The 22,824-nt window shown below is 44.8% G+C and overlaps 2 protein-coding genes across 3 annotated transcripts in view; both read right to left on the bottom strand.

The window, feature by feature from the left end:
* Positions 1–3,584: 3,584 nt before the first annotated feature.
* Positions 3,585–5,660, bottom strand: SUOX (sulfite oxidase). Its single transcript, XM_006859408.1, has 3 exons — positions 5,604–5,660; positions 5,156–5,330; positions 3,585–5,010 (listed from the first exon to the last, which is right to left on the bottom strand). The coding sequence occupies exons 1-3, from the start codon at positions 5,651–5,653 to the stop codon at positions 3,601–3,603; spliced, it is 1,635 nt and encodes a 544-aa protein (XP_006859470.1). The 5' UTR covers positions 5,654–5,660; the 3' UTR covers positions 3,585–3,600.
* A 6,743-nt stretch (positions 5,661–12,403) lies between these two features.
* The window catches only part of RAB5B (RAB5B, member RAS oncogene family), an 18,298-nt gene continuing 7,877 nt past the window's right edge, over positions 12,404–22,824 (bottom strand). The window contains exons 2-6 of one of the 2 annotated variants that reach the window (XM_006859406.1): positions 16,237–16,498; positions 14,685–14,836; positions 14,312–14,434; positions 13,697–13,790; positions 12,404–13,442 (exon numbers count right to left, since the gene is read on the bottom strand). In XM_006859406.1, coding sequence (XP_006859468.1) covers positions 13,327–13,442; positions 13,697–13,790; positions 14,312–14,434; positions 14,685–14,836; positions 16,237–16,399 — 648 coding nt within the window. In that variant the 5' untranslated portion in view covers positions 16,400–16,498 and the 3' untranslated portion in view covers positions 12,404–13,326. The remainder of the gene's footprint in view (positions 13,443–13,696; positions 13,791–14,311; positions 14,435–14,684; positions 14,837–16,236; positions 16,499–22,824) is intronic. The other variant, XM_006859407.1, reaches the window with a different exon arrangement.

The following is a 22,824-nucleotide window of genomic DNA, read 5'->3' as shown; positions in this document are numbered from 1 at the left end:
TGCGGCTCGCAGCCCGATTCGTAAGCACTAAGCTACCAGAGCTCCTGAGATCAGTCTTTTCCTTGTCTTATTGAGAGGAATGGAACTCTGGCGTGGCACTGTAGGATGAGCACTGAACTGCTAATCGCAAGGTCAGCAGTTCAAATCCACCAGCCACTCCTTGGAAACCCTATATAGGTCGCTAGGAGTAGGACCCACTTGATGGCACTTAACAACTGAATGAGATTGCCCAGAAGCTACAATTGAACTGTACTCAATGGGCAACAAAGGCTTTGATGCATGCTTAAGACATGACATCTATTGACTAGGTTAAGCTTTAATTCAGAAGCTGCCAAGTAGAACATAGCTGAGGCCTACCCAAAAAGCTCCAGAGAGTTCAGCTTCCCTCTGGTAAGGTTATTTTCTTCTTTTCAGACTTTTGTTATTTCAGGAACTATTCTCATATAACCCAGGGGGTTGTCTAGCTTCTCTGACTCTTAGTGGTGAGGACTGAAGTCCCACATACCACAAAGCAAGATTTACTGGCCCACTGGCAGGCCCTTAGGCTGTGCAACTCACACCTTACCAAACAAGAAATTCAACTGTCAAGGATTGTCAGATTTGTCTTTTATATGGCCTTATTCTTAGAATCTGATCATCTTAAATGGAAATATTCTAGGTTAAGACATGTATTTTTTCATGATTCCTAAGGATATAAACATGCACCTTCAACCAGGCACAGTGAGCAAGTATGAGTAAGGGGAGACAACCAGGCCTCAGTGGTCATCTACTTGGTCATGGGAGCCCCACAGCTGGAAGTTCACATGAATGAGTTAGGGCCATACCAAGCCCACCAGTGATGTTTTGAAAACTCAGGCTGAGAAGACAGTGATATAGCAGAAGCCATCACACATGTAGGTGGGGATCAATAGGAGTCACAATCATAGTTTTGCTTACAAGAGAAAGTATACAAAGCTTGACACAAAGTGGTTAGTAATGTATCAAATCTTCCTGGAGCAGTTAAATGCTTGATCTTAGAGAAGGGTTGTTGTTAAGTGCCATCAAGTAGGTTTCGATTTATAGCGACCCTATATAGTTTCCAGGAGCGGCTGGTGAGCTTGATCCGCCAACCTTGTGGTTCAAACCGACCTTGTAGTCCAGCACACTAACTGGCAGCACCACAATTAATTTCCTAAACTTCTAAAAGTCCACGTTCCAATATACATTCCACTGGAAATTCCACTAACATCCCTACACAGGGTGGCTATGAGTCAGAACTGACTTGACCGTGCTTAACAATTCCTTGATAGAACCAGTCACAACAAAAACATAGAAATCAAAAGAAAATCTAAAAATTGAGAAGCTACAACTCTAGCAATTATGGGGGAAGAAAATAACTGGGATGAATGGGAGTGGGTAAGGAGGAGGTCCAAGTAGAGCTGTTTCAGTATTCAGGAAATAAGCAGCCGGCCTGGCTTCCCAAGTCTTCTCGCTGGATTTCTCACCCAAAGACTTTCATTGTTACATTTCTGTGCTGGGGCTCTTTTTCAGTGAATCTCTTCCTTCCCAGCCTTGCTAGCCAGGTTCCCTAGACTTTTTACTATACATAGTACCCTAGACTGCACTTTTCACTCCACCCTAAGTTTCATCTGTACTCCAATATTCTCCCATTCTAATTCCTTCCCAGATCTTCCTACGTAGGCCTGTCTCTCTCTCCAACGTTCTCAACCAAAGTCCGCCCCTTGCTTTTTGCCTCAGGAACCCTCTCTTCTTTCTTTCCGTACGCTGTTCTCCAGCTGTACCGCACGAAAGGGGCTTGCACACGCCAGGCCCCTGCTTCTACTCACTCCTCTATACTGACCCATCTCCTGCCTTTTTAAGACCCTCCAGCTCCTGCTACTTCCCCCTAAATTCTGAGGCCTCAAGCCAACTCTCTCCGGGTTAGAGCCCTTCCTTCCAGCCCCAGCCCACCCTACGACCCTCTCTTCTTGACCACTTCTCCCCTCGCGTCACGCCCTAGCACTTAGGCCCCGCCCCCGGCACAGATGCCCCGCCTCCCGCGCTTCGTCCAAGCCCCGCCCCTCGCTCACCTGAGGCAGCTCCACTCGCGCACGCGCGTGCACTGGGGTAGTTGGGGAAAGGGGATGAATGGTGTTGGGGAAGAAGGGAGCAGGGCGGCGGGGTTCCCCCACTCTGGCCCGGATGGCCCAGTGCGGGGGGAGTGGGGTCACTGAGGCGGCGGCAGCCGGCCCGGAGCCAGGACCTGGGCGCTGAGCGGCGGCGGCGGCTCCATCTCCATCAGCGACTTCACCTGAGGAGGGACCAGCCCCCCCTCATGAGCCCCCCCCATGACAGTCGTCCCCCTCCCCCGAACAACTTCCGGTCCCACTACCAGGCGACAGGCGGTGAGGCTGAACACCGAGCGCCCCGAAGCCGGGGAGACTGCTGGGGAAAGAAGAGAGAGCTGCCAGGGAAGAGTAATCGAGCGTCGATTCAGTGGTTTAGCAATGGGTGAGGGTGGTATGCCGTGGAGTCAATTCGGACTCATGGCGACCCAGCATAGGGTTTCCGAGGCTTTACGGGAGCAGAAAGCCTCATCTTTCTCTGGTGGAACGGCTGGTAATTTCGAACTATGACTTTGAGGTTGCAGCCCCCCTCATAACCACTAGCTAGCTACCAGAGCTCGTTATAGCAATGGCTACTGCATCTAATTTATGAACTAAGCGTATAATGGACGCCCCACCAGGTGTGGCACATATTCTAAGTTTTCTCCTGCCCCTCCTAAGACAAGCTAGATTTCAATTTCAGCACTCTTTGCCTTCAAGTGTGTAGGAATTGGAGGAAGAGGTGATTAAGGGTACCAAATATTTTCTCTTCTTCGGGCATATATTAAGGTCAGTCACCTAGGAGTTGCTCAGATGCTGACTGACCTGATACGGGAGGCCCACTCCCTGACTTCCTGCACCTGCTTCCTTTCACCCCTCTTCCCGCTGTTTCCTTTTGAACTAATGGCACTGCATACTGACCTCAGTACCATTGAAGCCTCCCTCCAGCAGCACGTTCACTCCCCAGCCCCAGGAGGCTTGAGTCAGAATCTTAAATGGGCACTTTATTGATATAGAACTGCAAAAGTTGAGGGTTGTACCTGTCTCCTCACAATAAACCCCCTGGAGGCCCAGAGAGGCAGTGGAAAATAGCATTATACACTTTTCTTACATATACCCACACCCATTCCCTGAAGCATCCAAGAAGCAAAACAAAATAAGGCCTCAGTGGTGACAGTCTTTATAAGTAGAGTAAGAGAAAATAGTGCTTATCTCCAGACTTACTTTTTTCACTTATAGCTCCTTGCTCCCAAAGCCTCCAAATTCTAACACAAAGTCAGAAGCAAGGAGGGATCTGTAACACGTTATCAACTGAGGGAGGGTGCCTGGGTGGAAATGTGTAATGCATATATAATGTGTATAGCTCAGGAAGGGTTGGTACAGGATTCAGGATTGTGACTAGGAAGCAGAGAGAAAGAAGGGCTTTCCTATGGCGATGAGGGCCAAGGGATGGGTGTGTGTGAACAGGGGTTGAGAAGGTGGTGCTGGGATTAGACGACTCCTTTGTTCCATGTTCTCATGGAGTGACATGAACATGGACACGGTGCCAGGCATTGCTGAGCACGCCTCTCAGGTTCCAAATTGGGGCCACAGTGTCCGGCTGCACATTGTAGCTGTCATCCACAGCCTTACAAACAATGTTCAATTCCTTTTGCCCAGCAGGCACAAGGGCTTGCAGCTGCCATAGCCGCCATGCCCAAGCTTTCCTGGGGTGCTGGTCCTCTCCATTCAGCTCAGCCACCTGCCAGGTTAGGCCCCCATCCAGAGATACATCGACCCGGACCACAGCTCTGCCACCACCGCTCCATGCGTAACCCTTCACAGTCACCTCCCCAGACGCTATTGTCTCCCCATCCTGGGGCTCTGTGATGGCTGACTGGATAGGAAGTTCCTGAATAGATGGAGCAGAATCAAAATCTACGGTGTCCCAGTCCACAGATGGAGAGAAACCTTTGTAATCCCGCCTTTGCCAGTGGCTGTAACTTTCCTCTGATTCCACACTCACTTTGCCTAGCCACTTCACATGGCGGGCACCTACAACACCAGGAACCACTACCCGCACAGGGAAGCCATGGTCCCGAGGCAGAGGCTGCCCATTCATCTCATATGCCAGCAGGACATCAGCTTCGGGGTCCAAGGCCCGAGCCAGAGGGATGGATGCTCCATAGGCAGTTCCAGTGGGATCTGAGTCCAGCCCCTCAAAGCAAACATGGGCTTCAGTTTCTGAGAGGTGGTGACCAGCCTGGGTTAACACATCACAGAGCCGTGCCCCAGCCCAACGTGCAGTACTTATGGCCCCTGTCCTCCATTCCAGACCTTTTACTTCTTTGACCCTCGTCATCTCAGAGCGCCGGTTGCCAGCACACTGCAGAGTGACTGTGACCTCATGCTTGGGGAACTGGCATAAGTCATCCAAGGATAGGGACAATGACTGCCCCCCAGATGGCCCTTTTATGTGCAGGCGATAGGTGTCTGGGTCCAGGTTGGGTACAGGTAGATGATTTCGAGTAAAGAAGAGAGGATTGGGTGTGATATAACTCTCCGTCAGCAGCTCAGGAGGGGGCTCTGCATTAAAGGGGCGCTGGCTATTGACCTTCAGGGCTGGGTGCCGTGGAGGATCGCCAGCATAAGGGTCAGAGGTCTCCAAGGTGGGAGGCGCTGTATCTTTGGGGTCCAGTTCCCCAATCTTATACTGGGCCAGTACCTCACGCACATGGGGCTGATTGTGAACAGCATAAAGAGCCCAGAAAGGCTCTAGGGGACCTCCTGCTGCTAGCATCAGTTTTGATGGGCCCCCTGGGTGTAGATCTACAAATTCTGTGACATCAAAGACCTCATGGCCAAAAGTCACCCAGATCCCAGTCTTAGGGCTGCAGTGGGAGCTTACTTCCTCCCTCGTGTATATGGGTGGTGATTCCTGAGTAGCCTGCAGGCAAAAGGGAACAGAATATTAAGAAGAAATCACCCTAGCTCTCCCCTGAACCAACCCACAAGTTTTGGCTACTAGGAACTGCGATTCCATCACAACCTGAGTTACCTGGGGAGTTAGTTAGGGCTCTTTCCCCACTTACCCCGCACCGACGTTCATGATAGGCTAACACTGCGCCAAGGCCCAGGAGGGTCCCAATGACCCTCCAGCCCCTGCTGCCAGAGTTATCACCAGAGAAGGCAAGGCTGGAATGCTGGGACTGAAATGTATTATCTGTAGAGCAGGCCCGAATGCAGTGCCTCGAGGTCAACCTGAGTCTAGGAGAGAGATAGGTCTTCTTAGTAGCACAATTTCTTTGACTACGTGAATGAGTCAGAAAAGCCCTAGGGGTCTACCTTTCCCTGGTCCATGAATCACTGGTTCCAACCTCAGCTGGAATGAATGGAACAAGTGATTTTCCCTTTTCTCCCTTGCCACCTTTACATCTGTTAAAAGCAATAAATGTCCCCTGGCAGATAAGATAAGACATCATAAAGATACTAGGGGTGGGAGATAAGGGCTAAGAGGCCACCTAAGATAAGATGGCTTACCTGGAGACATGTTGGAGCCCTGGGACCACAGCTCTGTGCAGCAGCAGCATTGTGGCAGAACTGTAGGAGGAAGATACTTGGATCAAACTGGGGAAGAGTCCTGGGAGAAGATGGTATTAGGGAGACTTGAGGGAATGGGTAGGAAAAAGATACAGAGAAGGTCAGCTGAGAGCTCCTTGGGCAAATGGGAAGATTAGGAGGCAAATCATAAAGAGACAATTCTGTGCTGACAGAATGGGAGAAGGTAATGGGGAAAGGGAGTCTTCTAGAATCATCTCTCATCCTCTACTCTTTGGCTGCTACAAAGACCAATGCTCAGGGTCAATGGCCTAAAAAAGGCAGAAGCCAAATGTCGACTGTCCAAATTGCCAGTTTTTTTAAGTCAGAAGAGTACAACTAAGGGATAATTTTATGTAAACAGGGACAAAAAAGATGAAAAAGAAGTGGCAGTCTAATGGGATAAAAGAACCCAAACTGCCTTAGGTTTGTTGTCCTGTTCCCCCCTAAACTTGTGTCCTCATCTATGAAATGAGAGTGCGGTCTACCTCACAGAGCAGCTGTGAAGACTAAACAAGATAATAAACTGCCTTTGAAGGTCCTGCAGCCCTTCTCCTCTCCCTCAACCCATTCTAAAAAAAAAAAAAAAAGAGAACCCAGCTGCTGGGATCCGGATCTCAATCCAAGGTCTCTGTCCCTACCTTGCAGATGCAAGGGGTTAACGGCTAGGGTTTCAGGGAATGGGCTGAGAAAGGACTGAGGTAATTTCTCTGCTCTCTGCCTGCAGCAGTTTCTTCTTCACAGTCCTGAGCATCAGATCACTGACCCCAGAAGGCCAAAGTAGAAGGGGTGAGAACTGTCCCAATTGTTGACCTAAGCGAGAGAGGCTGGACACCAACGGGGGTGGGGTGGGGCGAGAGGGTGAGGCGAGCGGGTGCAGAATGGAACAGAGGAACTACTACGGAGTTAGAACAGGGCCCGCACTTCACTGATGGGTCGTGGAGCTCTCTTTCTCACCTGACTTAAACCCCAGTAGCTGACTGGCTTCGGAATGGAGCTTTGCCGGTAAGGCTGACTCTCAGATGAAAATCCATCAGCCCAGAGGCTCCAGTCTGGAAGGAGCAGCAGCCTTTTGCCACAAAACAGAGGCGCTACACCTCCTAGTGCGAATGGTGGTCCCTCTCTCCCCAGGGGTACTTTCGGGAGGATAAGGCTAACAACAGCCGGGCACAAATACCGGGTCCAAGTCCCAGCCCAGCAGCAGCCACACGAGGATATTGTAACACCTCACAACCTCGAGCACTCCAGTAGGGGTCATGGAGGCAGGTACTAGCAATTTTGTTGACTTTGGAGTTAAGATACCCAGATTATCAGCCCTTCCTCCTCCCAGTCCCAGTCCCCCTTACCCCGCTCGGCGTCCGTGCAGCGACTGTTTTACCCGCTAGGAGCCTAGGGATCGTTCACGAAGGGGTGGGGCCAGCGCCGTGACGTACCGCAGAATTAAAGATCTACTCAGGCTCTCAGCTCGTCCCCCCAGTCATTGGCTGGCTGTGGCCGCCGTCCGAGCTGCTGTACACGCCTTCTGGAAGCCGGACAGGCGGGACGCCACGAGGGCAACGATCTGGGACTGGCCGAATTTTTGTTTCCAGTCTGAGATCGCCATCGGTTTTAGAGTCGGTAGGCGAGGAATGATGGGACCCTAATTGATATCTGGACCCAGTGGAAGGTGACAAAGACTCCCAAGAGCGGAGAGATGGGAGACTTGGAGACATCCCCGTGGCTGGGGGTGTGAAGGCACCAGGTGCGTTCACCCTTGGGGGGCCTTGGGAATCTAAGGGAGGGGGAGGGGGAGTTCTTTGGCGGGGAGCTCTGCCTCTATCCTGTTTTGACGTGTGGCAATTACAACAGCCGGGTTTGTCTTAGCAAAAAAACAAGGTCAAGCGCACAATTGTTATATTTAGGAATGAGAACAGAAATTAAACCTAAGGTTCCAAAACTTCGGACTCCTTGGATTAGCCAAATTTCTTCTCAAATTATGTAACCAACAACACGGAATAGTCATCTAAAAAATTTGCTTCGTAAAGCAGAATTTAAAAACAAACAATTGTCTTTTAACAAGATTATTAAAACATCCCAAAATCGGAAGCCTATAATTGCTTATAGTTTCACAGTAGAGGACACTAGTAGGATATGTTTGCCATTACCCTTTCTATCATTTTGCGAGGTCTGATATTATTGACGGGCAGGTTGTGTACCTTCTAGCCTGCAAATCTTGTCCCTGAATCAGGGACAAACGTACCTTACACTACCCTCTAGTGGTCAGATGTTCAAACTACAACCTTATTTTGTTTAAATCAAGATCTTCACCTTTTAATTTTGAAGATCATTTTCCCTCCTTTGTATTCTGGTGGAGTGGTGGCTTACGCATTGGGCTGTTATGCAAGGTCAGCAGTTTGAATACACCAGCCTCTCCACGGGAGACTGCGGCGGCTTTCTGCTCCCATAAAGATTTACAGCATCGGAAACCCTAAATAGGGTTGCAGTGAGTCAGAAGATAGGACTGTGTTTGGGTTTTGGTTTCAACTTTTTAAGGGAACCTGGTGGCACAGTAAGGAGCCCTGGCGGTGGTGTAGGCTAAGCACTGGGTTGCTGCTCACAAAGTCATAAGTTTAAACCCACCAGCTGCTCCACAGAAGAAAGATGAGGCTTTGTGCTACACAAAGGTTTGGTGGTGATGGTGTGCCGTGCCGTGGAATCCGTCATGGCGCCCCTGTATAGGGTTTCCAAGGCTATAAATCTTAACGGGAGCAGAAAGCCTCATCTTTCTCCTGCGGATCGGCTGGTAGGTTTGAACACTGGCTCTGAGGTTAGCAGCCAGACTCATAACCACTACATTAGCAGAGCTCCTTCCACCAAGGTTTATAGCCTTGGAAAGCTGTACAGAGTTGTTATGAGCCAGAATCAACTCAATGGCAGCAGGTGGCACAGTGGTGCCTTGGTAGCTCAGCTGCTAACCAAATGGTTGGCAGTTTGAACTCACCAGCTGCTCTGCAGAGAAGGTGTGGCAGTCGGCTTCTGTAAAGATATTCAGCCTTGTAAACTCTGTGGGGCACTTTTACTGTATCCTGAGTTGGAATCAACTTTATGGCAGTGGGTTTGGTTTGGGTGGCACAGTATAGGAGTTCTGGTGAAGTGTTTCTGTAATTGGCTGCTAACTGAAAGGTAAGTAGTTCAAGCCAGGACTTCAAACCAGTTCTTCTTGGTTCAGTCTTGGCCAATAAAAAGAAACCTGGGTGACCTAGAATCTGTAAAATGTAGATGCCTGGAACGATAATCAGAATGGGGTAAATTATAGGTAGATACTGCTAGAAATTAATTTTCCTTTTAGAAAACAAGGGCAGTATGTGTGTTGTATAGCAACTAGCCCAGCTGGAAACAATGATGTCCTGCTCAAAGACAGTAGCTGACTGGCAGGTTTGAACGTACGTAACTCTCCAGTGTCTTGGCAATAATCCAGTCTCCTGAAAGGGCTCACTAAACCTCTTCTGAGTCTTCCATTCCAGAGCTTCAACCATAATTTCACCCCCTCCAGTTACCATCCCAGGTACCCACAGTTTACAAAATTTGGTCTGTCCCAATTTTGCTTTGTCAACCATGACTGAAGCAGGTTAAGCCAGTTCAAAGCCCTGGTTCAAACCCACCAGCCACGTCAAGGAAGAAAAATGTGGCCGCCTGCTTCCCATTAAGATTATCAAATCAAATGTTGTGGAGTAGATTCCAACTTATCCTTTGGAACAGAGGAAGACTGCCCTATTGGGTTTCCAAGGCTGTAAATCTTCACAGAAGCAGACTAACCACATCTTTCTTTCTCCCACGAGGGGCTGGTGGGTTTGAACCAGAACTTCGAACTGGTTGTTCAAACCAGTTCACTTATGGCTGACAAAGGGAAACCAAGATGGATCAGATTTTGCAAAATGCGTGAAAAAAAGGGTTTGGTTTTTCTGACCTTTTAAACGGAACTAGATCTTTTAGCAAGAATCAAGCCACCTACTGGGAGTACTAAGAGACTGGAGAAAAGTGAAGTTTACTTTGGCTCTAAAGTTTTTAAAAATGGAACTCAGTTTAGAAACCTAAGGAGAAGTCTGATGCCTGGCCTATTCCTATCAGCCTTTCAAAAAATAAGCTCAGTTCTATGATCTCAGCCAAGGAAGATACAGAAAAGATACATACCTGTGTGGACTATCTGAAGGAAGGTACAGAAAAGATACATACCTGTATGGACTATCTTCCTTCAGATACAGAAAAGATACATACCTGTATGGACTATCTGAAATCACAGCAGAAGACCTCTGCCTAATATGTGTCACATAACTGGCCTTTAAACCTCAAGTTTTCTTTATTTTACAGATGCTGAGACAGATTAGCTAAGTAACTTGATCAAGGCCATGGCTGGTAAGTTGGCAGAGACAGGTCTGGAATGTCAGATCTGTCTGGCACCAGTCCCCTTTCCTGCTTTCCTCCTTTAGGTTCTTTGGGAACCTAAGCCCCTCTGCACTTGCACCTACTTAGAAACAGAAGGGCTTCAAGGGCAGTATGAGATAAGAACAGGCTAAAGGGAAGTTTTTCTTTTGGAGTTGAAGCTACATAGTAAGAGCTAATTCAGTTATTTTTAACTTTAACTCTCCCTAGAAAAACATGCTTACATTTTGCATATTATTGCAAAGGAGTCACAAACCCCACCTCCACTCCCACCCCCAACTAACCCACTGATTGCCCAAAGGTCCATATACTATACCACACCCACACGACCATACCTATACTCCTACACCTTCTGTTGAGAGCACCTAAAAAGAGCTAGGGTTAAGATTTGGTGTCTTTTAACAGATCCCTGGTAGCACTGTAGTGCAATCACTGGCCTAACCCCAAAGTCAGTAGTTCAAACCTACCAGCTAGCTGCCCCAGGAGGAAAGATGAAGCTTTCTGCTCCTATAGATATTTACAGCCTCAGAAACCCTATATAGGGTCACTATGAGTCAGAATCAACTCTATGGCAGTGGGTTTTCAGTGGCATTTAAATAAGATTGATTAAACAGCAATAAATGGGCTATTTTCCGAATTAGATTCTCTCCTTATTCAAGAAAAGATTAAAGGGAACAGGAGGTATCAAGATGAAGAGGGAAGATATGCTTCTGATTCAATAAAACATTATTGGGTGTACTTTCTTTCAAATTTCTAGCACAAACAGACAAATAGCAAAAACAAAGAAGCAACACTTCAATACACTTTTTTTCCCTTTTTTTACTTACATTAAATACATTGGTAAATCAGCAGTTGCATTCTGTAACCACGATTGTTATTGGGAGAGGGAGAAAGGGGGGAAAAAGGCAAATGCTTTCTTAGAATAAGAAGAAAAAAAAAAAAAGACAACCCCCCCCCTAAAAAAAAAAAAAAAAAAAAAAAAGATCAGAAAAATCAAGAGCTGGAAAATAAAAATCTAAGATCCCTAAGCCCAACAGAGCTTAAAGGAAAGCAGAAGAGCTTTTAAAAAGTAGAGGGAAGGCAGCAGATAGGTCCAGAAGCTAAGGCCAATCAAGTTTCTAAAGGGAGAGGAGAGGGGAGAATAAGCCAGGGGAAATGGTTTCCCAGCCCCAAGGCAATGAAACATCTTCACTCCAGCTCCATGGGGAAAGCCGCACAGAGAAAGAACTTCATCTTCATGTCTAGGAAATTTAGAAAGGCAACCTAGTTCTTCCACTTGTAAAAAGGATGCACTGGGTCCTTTTAGGGGATAGTGAGTGCTGGGAACAAAAAGGGAAAACATATGTTTCAGGGCCATGATAACTAAGGCTGCCCCTGGAAAGGAGGGAAATTGAGGCCTAAGTAGAAGAACCTAAGACGAGTCCTTCAAAAATCTCAGCTTCATGGATTTCTCAGCTGCACTGGGACAGAAGGCAGTCTGCAAGCCAAAAGAGCAGAGGTTCTGAGCCTAGGTCACTAGGGCACTCTTATCTTTCTTCCCCAAACTCTAGGATGGAAAAACACGGGGCCTAGAGTTCTCTCTTGCCTTGATAGTTTCCTAAAGATATCCTAAAAACACCTGATGAGGGATATGAAGAGATGCTCGAGATCTAGAAAGTACCAGAGCCCTCTGATGGTGTGAGACAGTTGTGAGGTACCTTTCAGTGCTAGTTATTTCCTGTCCACAAGAACAGGTGATGTGATTAAAGGGGCCACACAAGTAGGCCTCTGTGGTACAAAGATGCACAGGGAGGTGGGGCTGGGGTAAGGATAGAGGGATCAAACTGAAGACATTAACAAAGGAGAAAAGAAGTAAGGCCAAAAGGAAGCTAGTGATAGACTGTACAGTGGGAATAAAGACCACACCTATTTACAGGAAAGTATAAAAGACATGGTAATGCATATCAAATTGAATGTGAACCCTGGAAAAAGAGAGAAAATCCCTCCCTCTTACCTGGCCCCTCCTCATTCTTCCTTGGCCTATGCTATGAGGAATATGCCGAGACTACTACTCAGTTAAATTTTCCAGGAAAGGCAAAACTCCACTAAGAGCTAGGTTGGTTAAAACATAGGTTAAGAATCAAGAGTTAGAGGAAGCTAGCAATGAATATTGGGCATGAGTATTGTTCTCTACAGTCCCCTCCCAAAACTTCATATATACTCAGATTCCATTTAATTAAAAAGAAGGTGGGAGGGTGGGTACATTAATCAAAACCCCCATAAAACAAGTATCCCAACTGAAATACCATCAATTAAAGTGCAAACTGCAGGGGGGTATGATAACTAGGGTCCATCTGAAGGCCAAGGGAAAAAAATGCATATGTATAAATTAGAGGATGGGTATCAGAAACTAGTCCCTCCTCTAATCAGATCACAGCAGAGCCAAAGATGCAGGCAACCAGTGAAGATTCTTTGGAGGACTCTGATATCTAATCCCCACCACAGGGGAGAGACTGCTTAAGAGCCTGGGTGAAGGAACGCCAAGCTCTGGAAGCTTGCATCTTCACCTTCTCGGCCTCCATCCAGTTAGCTAACTCAACATAATGCCCTCTCACCTAGTGCCAGAGAGCTTGCCTTCCCATTCTCATCTCTTGCTAGAAACACCCTCCACAAGGCTCATGGATACTGCAGTGTTTTAAAATATGAGAATACTCTAAACAAATAAAAACAAAAAGGAAATGTTTCCTTACTCCCTCCTTCTGTGAGCCTCTCTCTCCCCCAGGGGCCTTTAATGTGACTGAACTGAAAACCTCCTTCCTCAGTTTCTGGTTCACCACCTTCTCCACCCTAAGGAAAGGGAGAAAAAGAGGATCAAGAACAGGGATTGACCAAAAGCAGATAGGGGAAGGGACAGGAGACAAAACTGTTTTCTGAAAAAATGGGGCGGACACAGGAAAAGGAGGAAAGATAAGTAGGTCACTGTCTTGCACCTATAATACAAAGTGAAGAAAGTTTGTTTCGGAAGGTAAGTCCCAGGGGGATCTGAACCCCAAGCCCCAGAGTAGGGGTAGGAGGCCAGTGGCACCAGCTGCCTGGTGTTGGTTGCTGAAGCGTTAAAAAGTGCCATGACGGAGCTGTCAGGAGGCAGCCCTTGGGAGCCAGGGCTCAGTGTGCTGTTACTGTAGGGGCTGTGTGCTCAAGGGTAGGGATGGAGGTTACTTCTTAGCTGTCGTGCTAGCTCCATACTTGTTTGCTGCTAGCCACCCCCTCAGTTGCTACAACACTGGCTCTTGTTCTGCTGGGACTGTTCATGGAGATCCACACCCCGGCTTCGGCCTGCTGTACCCACCAGATTCTGGGGTTCACTCTTTGGCAACTTCTTAGCTGGGGATAAAAAGAGAAGGAAACAAAGTATGGCACATTTTACTCATTCCCTCAAAAAAGGCTACTGGGTGGGGGCAAAAAGGGACAGGGAAAATCAGGACATTAAAAGAATGTTCTGAATGAAAAGTTATTTTTACATTTAAAGTTTTTTTTATAACTGGAAATACTCCCACCTAGCCTTATGACTTGGGTTAGTTATGATCCTGCCTAGTGGCAATGAAAACAGACAAGACCTCAGGCTGTTCTGACCTTACCTATTGCCAGGAAGAGATCGTTCACGTTCATAGCTGTCTTGGCTGAAGTCTCCATAAACAATAAGCTGTTGTCATCTGCATACGCCTGGGCCTCCTGTAAGGGGTGGGGTGTACTGGTGCTCAGAATAAAGGGTGGGAACAGTATTGCCTTGCCACTCCCACAGATCACTAGAGCCATGTATATCCTAGGTCCCCTCCCTTTAAGTGCCCCTCGGAGCCAGAAGGCCCTGAACCCTATTTTGGTGAGTCTTGAAAGAAGCGTATCTGCAGACCACTTAGTCCAACAAACAGATGTCAGGAATCTTAATTATGGGCAGGAGAGGGTAAGTAACCTAGGGGCTTTTGGGTTTGAATAGTCCCTGATCTCACATTCAATTGTTCCCTCCTTCCTATTTCAAACAGGAACCCTCAAGAGCTGGTATTTCCCTAACCCTCCTGGAATTCATTTCTAACTGCTCTGAAATCTCCTTGCTGTCATTTCAATCACAGTTGGTGCTAACTGGGGAATGAGACAATGAATGTCCTCAGATGAGGTTTTCAGGGATGGCAGGTTTGGAAGAAAGGTCCCATGCACAGAGTGGGTGTGTTATAGAGGGACTCTATGGGTCATCTTACTTCATACTCCACCATGCGTTTATTAGCCAGGTCAGCTTTGTTTCCTGCCAGAGCAATAACAATGCTAGGACTGGCTTGTCGCTGCAGTTCCTTCACCCATGTCTTTGCTCGGGCAAAGGTTTCCTGAGAAAACAGAGAAGAGAGTGATTGGGTTGGAATGATTACCAATCCACATCCATCAAGTTCAAAACCCAGTGTCAAAAAACCTCTTCCAGGCAGCTTTCCCTGCCTGAAACCACCTGTATATGATAATTCATTAACTTTCTCTTCTCAGCACTTGGAAGTGTAATTTATACTCTTATTTTTTCAAGACCCTGTTTGTTCTCCCCCAATTAGTTTAATTCCTGTAAAGGCAAGGACTCAGCCAACTTACCTGATTAGTAATGTCATAAACCACAATTGCAGCTTGGGCACCCCTGTAGTACATGGGGGCCAAGCTATGGTATCGCTCTTGCCCAGCTGTGTCCCAGATTTCAAACTTGACTGTTGTGTCATCTAGACAAACGGATTGGGTGAGGAAGGCCGCTATGGATGAGAGAATGGAGGGGAAGACGTTGTAAGTAGAAGTATGAATGACAACGTCTTGCCCATCTTCAAAATACCTTCACTCTCAGTCTAAGACCAGTCACCACACTGACCACTTAAGTACAAAAAACAACTTGGCATTCTCCTTTTTGTATGAGGGGATTTCAAAAAGTTTGGAAAAATTCCATGATCTTTCAGTATCATTTTTCCATGAACTTTCTGAAGTCCCCTTGTATAGAGGCCCTGGAACCAGATTAGAACTATCTTTAGAGATAAGAACTGGCACTTCAACCAGACTCATCCCTCTTCTAATCAAAATAGGGAAGTAACAGATAATGACAGAGATAAAAGCTCCAGAAGAAAGCTACATCAAAAACGAATTAGAAAATCTTAAAACCTTGATGGCAGGTTCCACCATTAAAATGTTCTGTGTTATTTCTTTTCTTATTATCTTCTGGTGGTCCAGGAACACTCTACTTAACAAAGTGATTAGTAAAAGGGGGACAGAAGTAATAGAGTAGTAGCAGAAAATACAATTAGCACCCTGTTTTGAGATAGTAGCAGGGAGAAGGTAGGTAAAGATGTATTTTGTATTTAGTTCCAGCCTCTATTTTACCAAGATGTGCATCAGAATCTAAGTTTAAGGAACATTTCCAAACATACACATGCCTGCCTCCCTGCCCGTGTCACTGCTGTCACCAACCTTCTTCCTCCCCGCTAGTTTAAAGTTCATCTAGGGCAGGGGTGGCGAATGTCCAGCCCGTAGGTCATATAAGGCCCAAGAAATCATTTGGTCTGGCCCTACCAAGGCATCACATTGTTTTTTGTTGTTAATTATCATTGAGTTGGTTCTGAGGAGCAGCTGGTGAGTTTGAACTGGTGAGTTAATGTTTGACCAACAATAACAGGCTAATTTTTAAGTTGATAATTTTGTGTGATGCTATAAATATCCAAATGGCCCTTGGCAGAAAAAAGGTTCCCACCCCTGATCTAGGGTAATGTCCAAGCATGCATAGTTTAGAAATGCTCCCCAGGTGGTTCAGATGTACATCTTTGATTATGAATCAAACCATACTGATTATTGGTTATGCTTCAAACCAACGCTGCTCACGATAGTTCACTCCCTTAAGACTGAGGTAATAGAGTGGGAGAAGGAAGACAGATGGAGATAAAAATTTAGTGCTTTCCTTGGCACTCAAAGGTGAACTTCTCTTCTAGGAAACAAGTGGATGAACACATATACTTATTTGTTGACATTATAACAATTTTTAAATGTTTGTTTTAGAAAACAAAGTGTTTTATAAAAACAATAGGCCTGAGAGGGCCAGTTTAACAATCAAGCCACTATAGCTTCCTTCAAATGACTGGGCATCATCCTTCTTCCTTCCTGAGGAACTCACCTCCAATGGTACTCTCCTGGTACTCATGGAACTGCCCTTTGACAAAACGTAAAACCAGGCTAGACTTCCCCACTGCAGATTCCCCCAGCAGGACCAATTTGAACTGGCATATTTTGCTGGCCTGGGGCTGCCCATTGGGCCTGGCTGTGCTTCTGCTAGTCATGGCCAGATTATCAGAGTGGGAAAGGGTGGAGGGAGGGGGATGCCAAAAAGCGGCAAAAGGGGGAGGGGGAGGGGAGGGGGCTTTCAGGCTTCAACAGTCCTACAAGGGGAAAAAAAAAGTAAAATTAGATATGGGTCCATTGCAGATATAAGCACATTTTAGAGAAGAACAGAATCTCTTCATTTCCTCACTCTTTAGAGGATTTGCCCTTGTAATCACTCATCATTGAAAGGTTATTCCTCAGAGGTACTATGCAGCTGACACCCATTCTAAGAGTGGGGACAGTAAAGTAATTGCATATGAAGTAGTTTGTCCTATCACATCATCTCTAACTGCCAAGGGAACTGAAATGGAGAATGAAAACTGAGAGGCAGAACATTTTTAAGCCCTCATTAAATTCCTATCAAGTTCTCAAAGTTATTGTTTTAATCATAGCAAACTGATCAAACTTTAGTAGGCCAAAAGAAAATCCAGATCCATCCACAAGCACCCTTGATTCCAGTATCTTGCCCTTAAGCTATTAAAATAAGAGATTTACTTTAGGGATGTGGGATAAGTCACCCCTCCTATAAAGGCAGAGAGGTAGCATCTGGCTCTGTACCCTTCTTACACGACCAGTCCTCCTGACATTTCTGAAGCTCTAACCCTATGGCATTGTAGGATAAAGCACAGGACTGCAAGGTTGGCGGTTCAAATTCACAAGCCACCCCTCAGAAACTCTATACAGGGTTGCTATGAATTAGAACCGACGCAACAAACAACCAGCATCCTGTTACCAGAAAAACGATCCATTCTCATTTCTGTCTGAACTCTTGAAGCACAAGATAGGTACGAAGCACAACGGACACTTTCAATATCAACTTTTTCACAACTTCTGCCACCTCTCCAAGTCGTAAAGTCTATGGAGTCTAAGAGTCACTAGGTTTGACCTACTATATTAACTTGCAGCTGTCTTTCTAGCACTAAGGAATTAGATTACCCTATGCACCGAACAGTCTTAACAGCTGTAGCCCTCCAAATTAGAGGCAGAGAAAGAAGGTGTACCTTCAAAATACACATAGGAATTTCTAGAGCATAGAACAGAGATTAAGTCTCCAAGTAACAATTTTTGATGAAAGAATAAAAATTGACCTACATCTATGGACACAGTAGCTCAAAAGAGTAAACAATTTTCAAATGTTTGTTTTATAAAAACAATGGGCCTGAGAGGGCCAGCTTAACAATCTAGCCACTATAGCTCCCTTCAAAAGACTTGGAGAGAGAGAGAGGCTGGGGAACCTAGACCCAGAGAGGGAGAGGGGCTGTGTGCTCACGCTGACTAGACGACTGGGGGGAGGGGGGGAGGGGCAGGCTTGCAGGGTATACCCTTTGGTTGGTTGATGATGCTTGGAGGGGACTGTAACCATGGCAATGAGAATGTAAAGCTAATGTTCTTCCATGTAAACTACCATATAATTCACAATAAAACATTAAAAAAAAAAAAAAAAGAATAAAAATTAACTTTCTCTACCTTCTGAGAGGGCTTGGAAAAGGGGAGGGGGAAGATAGAGGAAAGTAGTTGGGACCTTGAGTCTCTTCTAATCATGCCAACCTGAATATATGTCATCATCCTGAGGAGCTAGGAGATCCAATGAGGAGTTAGCATGATCACAGCATGCAAAACCTCTCTCCAAAACCTAAACCTTGTTTAGCTTATACTTTGCTTTTTTCAAATCAATCTTTCTCATCTCTAAGGTGATCCTAGGTGCTCTACAGACATCATATTCTATGGAATATGTGAAGAAACATTACTTCACTAGTATAGTGAGTGGCTTTGCAATCAAATCAGGGTTAAAATCTCAGCAATCCTACTTACTAGAGAGTAAAGACAGAAAAACATACAAATGAATATAGCCCTAGGGTCCAACTCTCTGGATTTGGTTTCCAGTTCTATTTACTTGCTGTGGAACTCTGGGGAAAGGTTAAACCTGTGTATATGTATATGATAATAGCATTAAGAGTACCTCTGAGGATTCAATGAAATACCTTAAAACAGTAATTAACATAAAGTGGTGGTGGTGGTTATGTGCCGTGGAGTCTGTTCCGACTCATAGCATACCTGTACAGGGTTTCTGAGGCTGTAAATCTTTACGGGAGCAGAAAGCCTCATCTTTCTCCCATGGAACAGCTGGTAGTTTAGAACTGCTGACCCTGAGGTTAGCAGCTCGATTTGTAACCACTATGTTACCAGGGCTCCTTTAACATAAAGTAAGCACTCAATAAATATTAAGTATTATTATGACATCAAGAATATTTCTCTGGCACTCTGAGCATTACCTGCCACCTTTGTAAAATGGAAAAAATGCTTATAGAGTAGCCATGAGGATTAAGTGAAAGATGTAGCACAGTGTGGATAAACAATTGTTAAGTGCCATCAAGTCAGTTGCGACCCTGTATAGGGTTTCCATGGAGCAGGTGGTGAGCTTGAACCGCCAACCTTGCAGTTCAAATGGCTTTGCAGTCTGGCAGCTATTATTTTGTGGCACTTGTTCACAAAAAAATATCAATTTAATATATTATCTTAAAATATATTTCAATATTAGTTGTTAGCAATATATTCCTTAGGCAGCCATATGAAAGAGGTATGGAGAAAGGGGGAGAGGGAGTTGTGGACAAATAATTAACATTAGAATAAAGATAGAAGTGAGAACAGTCCCAAAGTAGACTGTTAAGACAAAACACTGACAAATTATTCTCATCCTACTGGTTATTTTGTGGTCACCTATACCACTAAAGAGTGAGTCCTGGTGTGGTGCTGTGCATTAATGTGCCTGACTGCAAAGCCGTTTGAACTGCAAGGTTGGTGGTTCAAGCTCCTTGGAAACCCTATACAGGTCGCTATGGGTCAGAACCGACTCGACAGCACTTCACAACAACAACAACATGCCACTAAATCCTAAGAATCCACAGATAAATGTGCCATTTTGTGATGAAGTTTTTGCTTGTCTATGATGAAATGATATCAAGTTTTCAATTAAGTCAAATTTATTCAGGTTAAGAGTATCCTTTATTATGAGATTTCTAACTTCTTTTAGCATCAATTCTCTTTTGAAGAATAAATTTATATGTATTAAATGGAAAATTGCTAATACATATTAAGTTTTTTTTTTAAGTACAGCAAAACACATGGTCAGACCCTATTTCTTTAAGCAAAACAAAATTCGGCATAGAAAAAGGCATGGAAGGATCCACATCCATCTGTTAACAGGGATTGGGCTCTCAGAAGAGAGGGATTGAGAAGGGTGGTATGTGAAGGATTTAAAATTTTTAATTCTATTTTTTCATTTTTGCTTTTCCAACAGGGAATTTTTTTTTAATTGTGAACTAAATGATAGCTTACATGGGAGAACATCAGCTTACACTATCGTTTCATTGCAGTGATTACAAGCTCCTCTGTGCGTCATCATTCAACAGTCTTTGCTTCCTTTCCCTCTGGGATTTTTTTTAGGGGGGTGGGGAGATGTAAATAAAAACACTCAGGAATATATAATAATCTCAACTAAAGGGCACATTCTGCAAGACTGCCTTCTTACCGCCAGCCCTCAGTCCCTCTCTTTCCATGAGTCTAGAGTCCTCCAGGGAATATAATTTTAAAATTAGTTTTCTAACTCACTTTTTTGTCTTGTTTTTAAAGTAATGGTGTTGAAAGGTAGTAGTTAGCTATCGAACCATTGTTACTTGAAAAAATAAAAATAAAATTTTAATTTGGATTAGTACATAAAGTTCAAAAATTTGGAATCAGTCTTATAAGGCAATACACAAACCATCAAAAAGACAAACCTATTGCTTTCAAGTGGCTCTGAACTCATAGGGACCCTAACTGCCCATAGGATTTCCAAGGCTGTAATCTTTATGGATGCAGACTACTGTATCTGTCTTCTGCAGAGTGGCTGGTAGATTCAAACTGCCAACCATTTAGTTAGCAGCCCAACACTTAACCACTCTGTATCACCAGGGCTGCTTCTGTTAAGTACTATTCCCTCTCCCAGGCACCAAAAACAAACCCACTGCTGACAGTGGATTCCCATTCCTAGTGACCCTATAAGACAGTATAGACTTGCCCCACACATTCCCAAGGCTGTCCATCTTTACAGAAGTCGACTGCCACATCTTTCTCCTTCAGGGTCCCTAGTGAGTTCAAACCACCAACCTTTGGATTAGCAGTCAAGCACTTTAGCTACTGTGCCACCAGGGCTCCTTTGTAAGGTGTTAAGTGTTGTTCAGTCAGTTCCAACTCACAGCGACCCTGTTACTGGTTTCCAAGGAGCAGCTGGTGGGTTTGAACCACAGACCTTAAGGTTAATAGTCCAGTGCTTATCCTACACCACCACAACAGGATTCCTTTTAAGGCAATGTTGTTAAGTGTCGTTAAGTTAATTCTGACCCACAGAAACCCTGTATAGGGTTTCAAGGAGCAGGTGCTGAGCTTGAATCACCGACCTTGCAGTTCAAACGACTTTGCAGTCTGACGCATTAGCCCACAGCACCACACCAGGACTCCATTGAAATCACCTAGTGGATCATGATTAGTATATATATATTTTTTATTTAAAAAGAAAAAAAACAGAACAAAAAATGAAAGCGACATCACAAGCAATTAAGGGTGTAATTTTGTGAAATTTTGCTTTACTTGTGTATGTATATGTATATATAGTGAGTTTTGATGCAAAATGTATTTTTTTTTTTTTACTATGAGTCATAGTTGAAAAAAAGTTTATAAAACACTGCTTTGGAGAGGCTTGATACTGAAAGCTAAAATATTAGGGATAGAAGGGAAGTTTAGTCAGTTATCAGTCTGTAGTTATGATTACTACTAGAGCACTTCAAACGAAATTAAAAGAACTGAATATAGGCTCCAGAGGTCAGGATTCCCCTAACCTTGTTGTTCTACAGCATTTATGAAAGCCAAAAGAGCCAAACTAAACAGGCAGTCCCACACAGTGAGTGCTAAAGGCTTTGGAATCAGGCACATCTGAGCTCTGTTCTTTACCTTGCCACTTAACCTACTGTGATCTTAAGAAACTCCCCTTGCCTTTCTGAGTGTCGGCTTCCTTATCTATAAAGACCTTTCTGGGGAAAGAAAATATGTGAAAATAGCAAAAAGTACAATTTGAGCGTACTGCCAAAGGAGTTCCTGGTATGGCACTGTGGGCTAATGCGTCAGACTGCAAAGTTGCTTGAACTGCAAGGCCAGTGGTTCAAGATCACCAGCTGCTCCTTGGAAACCCTATACATAGTCACTATTGACTTAACTGCACTTAACAACAACACCAACCAAAGTTCTGGGAGGAGCTAAGAAATTAGAGTCTAGTATATTAGGATGAATTTTGTTTTTGTTTTTTAATTTGTATTATTTCACATACTTTGTCTCATGAGAAAAAAGGATAGCCTATCATAACGCTAAACTTTAAAACAGGCAACATGACACAATAGGAAAAAAAAAAAAAGAGGTTAATAAACTGATCAAGTTTCCTTCAGGTGACATACATACACTATACTCTCAAGACACAACAGGAACAGAAACAACTAGTAGTTTCTTAAACTTACTCCCTTACATTTTATGTAGTTCAAAGCATCCCAGGACAGAATACTAACCCTCAATGTTACTCCTCTACAATACAAAAACATGGGAGAATAGAATGCATTTTCATGGCCAAATACAGCTCTCTCGGCTTGGGGAAACAGTAGGGTGCAGTGGGAGTATGCAGATAGGAAACAATCAAAGACATACTCAAGCTGCAAAGACCTTGTCACTAACCCCCCCAGACTAGAAGTCAAGCCAGAGCCCAAACACTATCAGCAAACTTTCTTGCTACTAAGCAACCTTGGGTTTCCAGAGATTAGTAACTACTGGGATAGAAAAGTAACCTTCCATCGCTTTGTGTAACCTCAAGAAAATTTCTTACCTTCTTTGTTCACAATAATTGATGGGCTGCCTATCTCCATGACTTGACCTTTAATACCAACATTTTTTAATGGTTACATTTTGTATGCAATAATGAGATTCTCAAAAGATTATTGCCATTGTTAAGTGCAGATCGAGTTGGTCCCGATTCATAACGACCCTGTATAGGGTTTCTGAGGCTAAATCTTCAAGGGAGCAGCTGGGTGGCAGCTGGATGGGCTCAAACTATGGACCTTGTGATTAGCAGTCCAGTGTATGCAGCCACCATGCTCCCCTCTAAAGACTGTTGTTAAGTGCTGTTAAGTTGGTTCTGTCTCATAATGGCCCTGTATAGGGTTTTCAAAGGAGCTCTGGTAGCATAGTGGTTATGAATCAGGCTGCAAACTGCAAGGTCAGCAGTTCGAAACTACCAGCTGTTCCACGGGAGAAAGATGAGACTTTCTGTTCCCATAAAGGTTTACAGCCTTGGAAACCGTATACA

The sequence above is a fragment of the Chrysochloris asiatica genome, unplaced genomic scaffold (assembly GCF_000296735.1).
Source record: "Chrysochloris asiatica unplaced genomic scaffold, ChrAsi1.0 scaffold00033, whole genome shotgun sequence".
NCBI lineage: Eukaryota > Metazoa > Chordata > Mammalia > Afrosoricida > Chrysochloridae > Chrysochloris > Chrysochloris asiatica.
This window is presented reverse-complemented; position numbering and strand designations above follow the sequence as displayed.

Bases quoted from the DNA above. Each gene is read 5' to 3' on its own strand.
- SUOX (XM_006859408.1), bottom strand. From the start codon at position 5,653: ATGCTGCTGCTGCACAGAGCTGTGGTCCCAGGGCTCCAACATGTCTCC. The intron at 5,331-5,603 runs GTAAGCCATCTT...TCTCTCTCCTAG, and splicing joins GGGCTCCAACATGTCTCCAG to ACTCAGGTTGACCTCGAGGC. The intron at 5,011-5,155 runs GTAAGTGGGGAA...TTTTGCCTGCAG, and splicing joins ATCATGAACGTCGGTGCGGG to GCTACTCAGGAATCACCACC.